The 10,651-nt window shown below is 44.2% G+C and overlaps 1 protein-coding gene across 4 annotated transcripts; it reads right to left on the minus strand.

The window, feature by feature from the left end:
- Positions 1–3,574: 3,574 nt before the first annotated feature.
- LOC123135810 (DNA-directed RNA polymerases IV and V subunit 4) lies at positions 3,575–9,096 on the minus strand. 4 transcript variants are annotated; one of them, XM_044555026.1, is made up of 10 exons: positions 8,905–9,096; positions 6,075–6,134; positions 5,180–5,281; positions 4,950–5,057; positions 4,634–4,700; positions 4,445–4,522; positions 4,299–4,332; positions 4,146–4,214; positions 3,961–4,050; positions 3,575–3,857 (listed from the first exon to the last, which is right to left on the minus strand). In XM_044555026.1, the coding sequence occupies exons 1-9, from the start codon at positions 8,948–8,950 to the stop codon at positions 3,976–3,978; spliced, it is 639 nt and encodes a 212-aa protein (XP_044410961.1). In that variant the 5' UTR covers positions 8,951–9,096; the 3' UTR covers positions 3,575–3,857; positions 3,961–3,975. The 4 variants fall into 4 exon arrangements, with proteins under 4 accessions (XP_044410961.1, XP_044410960.1, XP_044410958.1 ...); XM_044555025.1 differs by having other exon boundaries at positions 4,634–4,703; XM_044555023.1 differs by having other exon boundaries at positions 4,634–4,745; positions 8,905–9,094.
- Positions 9,097–10,651: the final 1,555 nt, after the last annotated feature.

Consider the following 10,651-nt stretch of genomic DNA (forward strand, 5'->3'; position numbering starts at 1 on the left):
AAACTTGGTAACGCTGGTCTAGATGGCATATCATCGGTACACTAATGCCCTCACATTGCAATCATGGATGATGGGCGTGTCGTACGGCGTCATGTACTTTCGTGCGTGAAATGATTCATGCACTTGCTGCCAGAAGGTCCCACCTCTGCCCCTACCTATGAAATCCACGGATACAGCCAACCACGCATCACACGATAGGTCATCCTTCATGGTCGAGTGGAGTTCCTGGTCGAGTACCCCGCCATCCTTTGTACTCTAAAAATGACATGGTGTTTGAAAATAAGTTCAATGACATTTGAGTATTTGACTGAACACCTACGGGCATGGTGTGCGCCATGGTTGACGTCTACAGGACGGGTCTTGGGTGGATGAGACCGTCGTGAAAGGCGAGCGGGCGGGTCGGTGCTGGTTGCGGAGGTCCAGCAATGCATGTGTGCCAGCCGAAGTAGTACAACGGCGACAACAGGCGGAGGAGTGTGGAGATGCAAAGCAAGAGGGGAGATGTGACGGAATGGAAGAAAATGGGACCGGAAGGAGGGATTTAGTGGGCCAGGGGTGTCGGAGTCCTATGTCCGGACTCCTGCAAAGCCCAACCCCCCCCCCCCCCCACACACACACACTTCGCTTCCACTTTTGCATGAAAAAGTGCGTCTAGACCGCTTGGGGAATCGATACAGACCCGTGTTGGTTGGCACAACACGTCCGGACAGCACGGTATGAACTTATGCGGGTGGTTTGAGGGTCGGCTTTGGAGATGCCCTTATACATATACAGTCAAACAAAACAAAACATTGCACATAGCTTACAACCAAATACGTCACATAATTTTTCCATCACAATAAATAAAAACCTCATAGTTTATTACAACCAAATGAATTTAAAATTATACCAAATACGTTGAAAGAAAAGGAGCCGAGACACCCATTGGTTTCCTACGTGAGTTCATATATACCCAACCAAATCATTTTAAAATTGAATGTGAGTTGTTCAATCACATATTTCTTGATGAAATTGGATAATCTGTGTTGTTACCGCTCCATACTCAGGCATAACGTTCTTACCTTGGAAATCCCACCCTTGATCAAAGATGCTCGTCAGCTACAATCATGTTGTGCATGATCACATAAGCGGTCATCATCTTCCACATCCTCCGAGGGCTCCATGTTCTATCAGGGTGCCTAACAATAGCCATCGAGATTGGAGAACACCAAAAGCACATTCAACATCCTTCCTAGTACTCTTTTGTCCTTAGGAAAACCTACTCTCCCACGGGCTTGGGAATTGTTTTCACAATAGTTGACCATTGAGGATAGATATACCATAAACTAGGTAGTATCTCTTGTTGTTTTTGTGGCCATTGATCTCAAAGTTGACCTATGTGGAGTTGCCTTCTGAAAGCCTTGCGAACACTGATGAGCACTGAAGCATGTTGATGTCATTATGAGAACCTGTCATGACAATAAAAGAGTGTCAAATCCAGAGATCTTGTGAAGTTGTGATGCCACATCTTCAAGTATGACCATGCAAGCTTTAACATGTCCCTTATATTGCCCTTTCCAAGCAAATGGACAGTTATTCCACGCACAGTGCATACAATCTATGCTACCAAGCATTCCCAAAAAGCCTCTAGATTCATTGATCGCCAACAACCGGGTTGTATCCACAACATTTGGTTTTCTCAAGTACTCCAGGCCAAACACTGCAACCATAAGTTTACAAAACTTATACAATACGCTAGGCATATGAAGTCACTCATGCGGACATACTCATCCACAAAATCATCGGGATGCAAGCATCTGAACAGCTGCAGTACATTTCTAATAAGAGGAGAAGCAACCCTTTTCAAGGGCATCATGCTTGCATTTAGGTAATCATCATACGCCACCACTCCCTACCGAATATGGTTTAACATATGTCTCGTCATCCGGAAGCATCGCTGAAAAAGCTTGGGAGTGTATAGTGTGTCAATGAAATTGCAATAATCGTTGTACAGTATGCAATGGACGCTCTCTCTGTTACGATTCAACCCAGAGAATGGCCCGAGATTGATACCCAAACCTAGGTCGCTGACTAGCAATGTGCTCATTGACAACCAAAGTAGCAACCACAGAATCCTCATCGTAGGACGATGAATCGTCTGATGAACATATGAAGTTATTGTAAAAACAATATCATCCGAGCTGTCCACCATGGTAGCTTGCGGGCAAATGCCCGAACAACTTGCGGACGACGACGAAGGCAGTCGTGGTCGAGTCCCGGTCAGTGCAGGGCAATGCCCTCTGCCCATACTAGCAATAGGCATGTCAAAGCACGCGCCCTCCGACAGTGATCGTGGAGGCAGGTAGTGCCAACAACCTGGGTAGGCGTGCCTTGTAGTGCTCCTAACCGTGGCGAGGAGCGGCTACCAAATGTCGGCAAATGTGGGCATTGCTGGTTGCGATGGCGGTGGGGCTGTTGATGGATGGGCGATGGGGCCTGGGGCAGTGGCGAAGCGGCCGGAACTGGGGTGATGGCGAGGGCAACAAGGCCGGGTTAGTGTGTGTGGAGGGGAAGGGGGAAGAGTTACCATTGTGCCACAGACAGGAGAGCCAGGGGAGGACATGAGGAGGACAACGCGGGTGTCTGTTGCGTAGCTACGCCAACATCCATCCTCGTTTGCATCGCTACGTTGAGTCGCGTTTTCTGTTCACTTAGACCCAAACGGACGCGGCCAAACGAATGGGCCGTCGTGTTGGAGTTGGCCTTAGGATTCAGTCACCTTTTATTTACACCAAGATTTACACAGGATTCAATCACTTTTTTTTTGACGGAATTACATCATGGCTTACTTTATTAATTTAAGCCACACTTACATTATCAATCAACGAAGACAAAATAAAACTAGGGGGATCATGCCCCCAAACACAACTATCTAAATCACATTCATGGGCAAACGTATGCGCCACCCGGTTTGATTCCCTTGGACAATATGTAAACAAAAGTCTGTCAAAAGAGTTAGTCTGAATACGAATGTCCTCGAAGATTGGAGCAGCAAATGTCGGAGAACCCTTCGTCCCGAAGAGTGTCCCGAAGAGTATCAACAACTCCTTCACAGTCATACTGGATGACCAGCTTCTAACAGCCTAATTGATTTGCAAAATGAATTCCATGTAGAACTACTTGGGCAAGCTGTGGCTGCATCTATCACAAAAGGAATAACCTAGGAGCTCATGGGGCCTCGCGGTACCGCAAAATTTTTCTACAGGTCTACCGTAAACGAATTTGCAGGGCACGGCTTTACCGGACCTGCTAGAGATGCTCTAAGGATCTATAAGTCCTCAAAATCTCCTGTTAGATTCCTTTGAATCAAAGGAGGAGCCCTAAAACTGCTAAAACTACACATTCAAATAAAATATATTTTGCGTTGGAATGTTAATCGTTCTAGCTAAAACGGCAGAACCTACAAATTCAACCTGCCCTACCAGAGCTGCCGTCTACAGAAAACAAAATCCTTTTCAAACAGCTCTACGAAATATATTACTTCCCAAATTAGAAGTAAAAAACTGCAGCCAGAAGAATACGACTCACAGAAAAGTAAACAGACAAGCAGAGGTGCATAAACACACAGGCCACAACAACAGTTTTCATCGTCCAGGCGAGCCAGACCATCAGGTACCACTTGGCAATTCAGAGTACATCACTTCAACCACTCTAGCTAAACCTGCAGCTAGTTTCCAAAAGTCAATGTTCAATCATCCAGACCTAGGCATAGTACAGTTTCCACATACACACAACTTGATTTCGGCCCTCAAAAGAATTTCGGTTAACATCCATACACCACAGAGGCATCCGTTGCGGATTCTTCATTGCCTGATCAGCTGCATATATGTTTAAGATTAAGAACCCATTCAGAAATTCAGATCATTAAGAAAGGTGAGCGATCAGGAAGAGGTGTGGTTCAAAGATTTACCCCCGGGTTACCTGTGTAGCTGAGGTTCACTTGGAGGCTTTTATGTTAGCGAGGGCTGTAAGGGCCTCCGGAATCTTGCCTTCATTGATCGACCTAGTGGCCTGTGCAAAGAAATTTGGATTTTGCAGGACTGAGCTCCTGTTCCTGGTAATATATAAAATGGCATATATCCCAAATGTCAGCAAAAGACACTGACCTTGAGAGACGGTATGAGTGCATAAACCTCTTCAATGGTCTCAGGCCCAATGTTCGCTATCATGCATATCTGTTACAGGTACAACAAGCCATTTCATGTTGAGATGATGGAAATGAGATACAAGAAGGTGAGAGGAAAAGAAGGGTTACGAACCTCGCCATCATTAACACCATAGTCTTTAAGGGGTCTGCAGCTACGAGTCAAGGAAATTAACTACAAAGTGGTTGCTTGGCGGAACAATTTAACTGCGTAACCACATGCAATCTCCAATACTAGTTCTTAATCAAAATAAAGGATACTCCAGGATTTCTTTCACCAACTTCGCAGAGGTGAAGTGATTTCCTTCTTTTGCATATTGAAAGGCCTTGTCAAACGACCTGCCGGTGCAAGAAGAAATGAGTAAACATGAAGGCACACAAACTAACAGACTGGAACACCACATAAACAATTATTAGCGGAACAGAAATAAAACAACAGATGTTCCTTACTCAGGAATTTTTATCTTCGGATCCTCTGATAAGATAGCCATATGTGCCTGAATTTTCTGCAACATTTCTGCTGCTTCACAGTTTGTTAACAATATAGAATTAGGAGACATATCTGCAACCAATTGTTATGCGGGAATCAGCTTGATGTGTGCCCGTTTCAAATGGTGTAAAACTAACAATCTCATTATACAGAACTTCTCAAGTAAAGAGCCTACTGAAATTCCATAAACTACCGAACTTTAACTACTATTAAGGTTACTATGACAAAAAATAAGCTTCTAGAAAAATAGAGGATTTTTCAATGGAAGGAACTGACCAAGCTGAAGCTTTAGTTCTGCATCAGACATTGCAGGCTTTGCATTTGATGCGGAGCCCTTCCCACCCTTCCCAGCACTAAATGCCTTCCCTCCTTTGCTACCTTCTCCTATGAGAACATAATACATGAAAGGAAGATATGTAAGACACAGAAAGGCAATCGATTGTATAACTAAAACTTTTAGTTTTATCAGCAATGTATAGCAAAAGTACAAAATGATGCATACATACCATTAGAAAAGGATGAAGCCTTTCCACCAGTTTTTAGGCTATCAGATGAAGCTTTCCCATTTGACTTGGAGTGTGTGGGGGGAGCCTCTTCTTCGAAAAAATCTAAATACAGGCAGTGATATATGAGGTTCTTGTATATTTTCAACTATATATCAATATATTATTCACATTGAAGTTTCATTCAACAATACAGTAAATTTTAGTGCTTATTTATGTACTGTAATCAGATATACTGCCCTATCAAATACTGCAACAGTTACAATGTAAGCAGCTCAATGATTACCATTTGTTATGCACAGCCATAAATTGGTGAAACAAAACAACAGTGTCTTGTCTTCAACTACAAATGATATGAAGTGTCCTTTCACACTCAGTGTAATGGTAAATAACATCAACTATGAACAAATAGTCAACAAATCATCTGCAAATAAAACCAAAGGGGAACCACAAACATGGTATAATTCTCTTCCGACATTTTTTCTGTAGTATTTGATCAATCCTATGAAGGCTGCCAAGATAAGTATTTGGCGAGCATAGAAGGTTGTGAGACTCTTCTAGTCAAATGATTCTTTACTGGAACAAACAAGTATCATTTCATGTTTTCAAACATAAAAGTTTACCCCCTTCTTGCTAAAGATGGCCTAAGCCCTAGGGTAGCAGGGTACAACCGTACAAATGAAATTTTCTGACAGTGATAAATAAAACACAATGGATGCTGATCATGTCAGACAGATAGCTCGTAACGTGCTAGCAGACACAAGTGATATTCTTATAACAAAAGCAAACAACAAAGGATTTTCTCATGGAGCAGAGCTGTGATAAGTGCAGTAAAACTAGATTTAAATAAACTGTTGCCTGGAAAATGTTTAATGACGAGATTGGGCAATATTATTACCATCAGAATCAGAATCAGAATCATCAGAAATCAGAACCATCTGCCTTCCGTTCGGTGCTCCTGTCAGAATAAATCAGTTAAGAAATCTGCCAAACTCTAAACTTGCCTTCGAACGCTGAACTGACACAGCATTCATTTTGATAAAGCTGTAAAATCATCAATCATCATATAGCAGGATCACAAAACTGAACAACAAAAAAACATACCATAAAAATCTTAGATCAAAAAACTTCCATGTCAGACATAAATACCTTTATTATGTTCGGGTTTGGCACCTGAGGCAGTGCGGGGGTTGTCGCTCTGGTTTGGCATGGCAGAGGATATTACTGGGCGGGACATGGGCTGTCGAATAGCCTGCGTGTTCTGAAGGTAGTGGCCGTGCGAGGCGGCGCTGGGGTTGGCACTCAGGTTCAGGTTTCTGTTCGGGTTCAGTGTGTGGATGGAGTTGCCTGAGCTGGCCATGGGAGATTGGCGATCCTGCTGGCGGCTCAAGGAGGCTCTGAGGTTAACACTCAGGTTCAGGTTACGCATGTAGGAGTTGACTGAGCAGGGTATGAGGTATCGGAGATGCTGCGGGTAGTGAAGATAGCCACCACCCAAGGCGGCGCTAGGGTTTCCATTTAAGTTTGGAACCGGGAAGGAGATCGCTGGGCGGGGCATAGGGGGGTGAAGATTCAGCATGTGGTGGAGGTAGGGGACGCCGTGAAAGGGAGAGGTGACCGAGGGGTGGGAGTAGCCGAACGGCAGCAGCAGGGAACATGGGCACGGCGGTAGGCTCCGGGTTAGGAGGCGACCCGAAGAGAATACCCATGTCGAAGGGACGATCGGGGTTGTTAGTGTTCGGATTAGGGTTAAGGTTTCTGGCTGGAGACGCCATGGGAGGCGGTGGTGGAGTAGATCTGGAGAAGAGGAGAAGAGGAGGAAAGTTGGAGGTGGGATGAAGCGGAAATGGAGATCAATAACTCAAGATATAGGCAGTGGTTGTCTTGTTGCTGTTGTGCCCCGCAATTTCACTTTATTTTGACTTAAAGCCTCTCAGTTCCAAACAAGTTGCGGTACGCTAGACTTGAAACCCACAAGATCTCGAAACCAAGTCATGGCTCTGCCACGTGAATAGCTAACTTCCACGCACCCATGCCCATGGCTAGTTCTTTGGTGATAGTGCTGCTAAATATTGATATTTTAAATTAATTCCAAAAATACCCAACAATATGCAGACTTGATGCATGTACATCACTCCATTTCACGCATTTCAACAAGACAACAAGGTTGTAGTGTGTGTTTCTAAGATGCTGCGAAATAGATAACCTATTGCTAGTAAACATCCAAGCATATTAGTGAGGCACAAAGACTCATCAGCCCTTACCCCGTAAAAGAAGTTAAAGCTAATCATACATTGGCCAAGTGAGTAGTGCTCGGACCACTTCAAATATGCAAGGGATAAATCATCATGTTCTCCAAAGTAGTATATTCTTGAGAGAGAATTTACGGCATGTCATAAGCCGTTCTGACACGGGTATGAAAAAACGCTAACTATCACAGAACCACGAGCATATCACACATGTGATATTTTAGAATAGGCATATACCTCAGTTTCTAGTTTAATTCTACATTTGATCCACCTTTACCAAAATAGTGAAGGTTGGTTTAACTACGGGGCTGCTTTGTTCCCAGCCACACCTTGCCACACTTTGCCACGTATCAAGTTAGGCAAGTTTGACCAAGTTAGGTGGGTATTTGGTTCTAGCCACACCTAAGGCAAGATTCTTTTGTTCAAAATAAGTCCACATGTCATACACACAAAAAGTGTGGCGAAATTCCCTTGGGCAATCCAAAGTGAAGCTAAGAATTTGAGCACCTAAGCTAAGGCAAGTGTGGCAGAAGTAGTGTGGCAAAATTAGTCACCAACCAAATATGTCCTACATTAACAGACGATCTTCCTTTGCAGAGTAGAATTAAAAAAAAACACCAAGATGCTCAAGCATGGAATTTAAATACACAGACCAAGTTTATGTGCTTAACTGCACCAAAATCAGCAGAACTTCTTCCAAGGAAGACATGCAAGACAAATCCACGGATATTCTCTCTCTTGTTTGATGCGTTATTCTCTCTCTTGTTGAAGGGAAGGACCATTCGGTAGACTAATAGGATGCTAGTGATTCCACAATGCCCAGCAACCTTTAATGCATTGTCATTTTGAGCAAGCTGTGTCGTGATCAACTCAATTATCTACTTTTCCAGTTTTCCTTGAGACACCAAATTATCAGAACCCACCCACATATGAGTGTGACACAACCAGTAGCAAAGTTGTTGAGATCAATTTGGTAACAAATAGTAGCCAGATCTATTTCTATAAGCGCACATAAACAGATAATCCGATCCAATTCCACAATCCAAAGGGCATTGTGGTAGCAAGAAAATTCTGAAGGGCTGGAACCCTCCAAAAGTCCTACAGTCGAAAGAAGCCCTGAACAAACAGCTATGTTTTGTCGTGGATATATCACACACCCATAACAAAATCCGACCAAAACCATATAAACAACCGAATCATCAGCCCTCGCACCGGTCAGATTGGATCTAAACCTTCTCCAATAGCCAAGATTCGTGTCCTTTCGATGCCCACCCGCCAGGGCACCACTATCATCCATGACAACAAAACCCTAGGCGTTCTGCAAACCCTAATCCTTAGCCGTTCGCATCGGATAGATGCCGAAGAGCCCGACACCCACCGGGCTTTATCCGGTGAAGGTCGCGTTGGTCGAGGGTTGAGACATCGACGCAAAAAAATTACGGGGAAAGGGGGGGATAAAACGAACGAAAGGGGGGTCACCTGAGTTGGACGGGGGGTACGACCCCTTCCCTCCCCTGTTCGCCATTGCGGCTGCCGGCGGGGGAGAAGGCGGTGGTGATCGGGAGGCGCCTGCCGGAGTCGGTCGCGTCGCCGCCGCCACTCTCCACACTGACGCCGCAAGACTCACTGCTCGCTGTCGCTGGCGAGGAGACGGAGAGTGAGAGTGCGGCCTGCCTCTGCCCGGATTTATAAAGTTGGGCTGGGGAGTGAGGGAGAGATGTTCTGGGCTCGGATCGATTATGGGCCCATACATGAGATACAACCATTCTAAAAAAAACATAAGATACAACCATGCTTCCTCGGATACATGACCGGCGGGTCCGCGGTGCCTCTTTGGAATCTCATTCCCTCCTTCACCCCCTCCCTCTTATCAAGCTCGCCGGTGCGGTGATTTCCATAAAGTTGCCCCGTCGAAACCAAAAAAAGCCACCACGACAACAAGGAAAAAAAAAAGGTTCGTACACGAGGGCCATGGACTTACCAAAAGTTGGGGGCTCACCGGAGTCCGAGCACTAGTGCAACTTGGGGCTGCACAATCGGTCGCCGACTTAGGGGATCTCTCTCGTTGAAGCAATCGAGGGAGAGAAGAGAGAGCGTGAGGGTAAGAAAATGTCCAGGCTGCGGAGGAGAGAGACGAGCGGTGACCTCTTGTGGGTCATGTGATACGTGGCATGTGGGTATGTGTTCTCGTTAAAATTTCAGTTTAATGATTTAATAGCACACATGTCTGTGTGTTGCAATGAAATAATTTTTTAGAAGTATATTCAAATTTCTTCCAACGGTGTTGGTTCATTGCGCAGTCTTTAGTCGGGCACAACACTTCGAATCTTCATGTTCGAAATTTCAGTTGAAGTCCTACTATTAATGCCCCAATTTAATTCATGGTGTTCGCTCATTGCGTCGGATCTTCATGCTCGAAATTTTGGTCCAAGACCCGCAATTAATGACTCAATTTTATCCATGGGTAATTTCTTTCCAACGGTGTTGGCTCATTACCCAGCCTTTAATCAACCACGACACTTCGTACTAGTATCCTCATGCTCAAATTTTCGTTTTAGGTCCCGTAATTAATGCCCACAATTTAATCTGTGGATAAATTCTTCCAACGGTGTTGGCTATTGTGCATCATTTAATCGAGCACAATTTAATTCATGGATAATTTCTTCAAACCATGTTGGCTCATTCTGCAATTTTTAATCGGGATTTCCTCAAGGGATAAATCAGATTCATCCATTGTTTATCAATTCCAAGACGGCTTATTGATTGGTAAGTCGGGTAGATATATAAATTGATGGGTTCAGAGTAAAAAATAAGATGGGACTATTTAATTGATGAACTCATGAAAAGACATATAATATTCGCAGCCCTGCCCCTGCTTATGAATATATAGAGAAGAACAACGTAAGAAAAATTGCATAATCGCACACAACAGGGACGCTGTTGCAGCTATCTCACAAAACATTGGTTGGCCCAACACTACTACAAAAAGGGCTATAGATGAAATGGCCACTAATGGCGCACCTGTGATGTGGTGCACCATTACTATATTCTAATGGCGCACCATGTCTCGGTGCGCCATTAATAGTTTTGAAAAAAAAACATAAAAAAAATTTTGTTACTAATGACGCACCGTTGCATAGTGCGCCATTACTAATTGACATAGTAATGGCGCACCACATCCGTCGTGCGCCATTAGTAGTTTTGAAAAAAAAGTAAAAAAAAAAAT

Source organism: Triticum aestivum, chromosome 6B, assembly GCF_018294505.1.
Source record: "Triticum aestivum cultivar Chinese Spring chromosome 6B, IWGSC CS RefSeq v2.1, whole genome shotgun sequence".
Classification (NCBI taxonomy): domain Eukaryota; kingdom Viridiplantae; phylum Streptophyta; class Magnoliopsida; order Poales; family Poaceae; genus Triticum; species Triticum aestivum.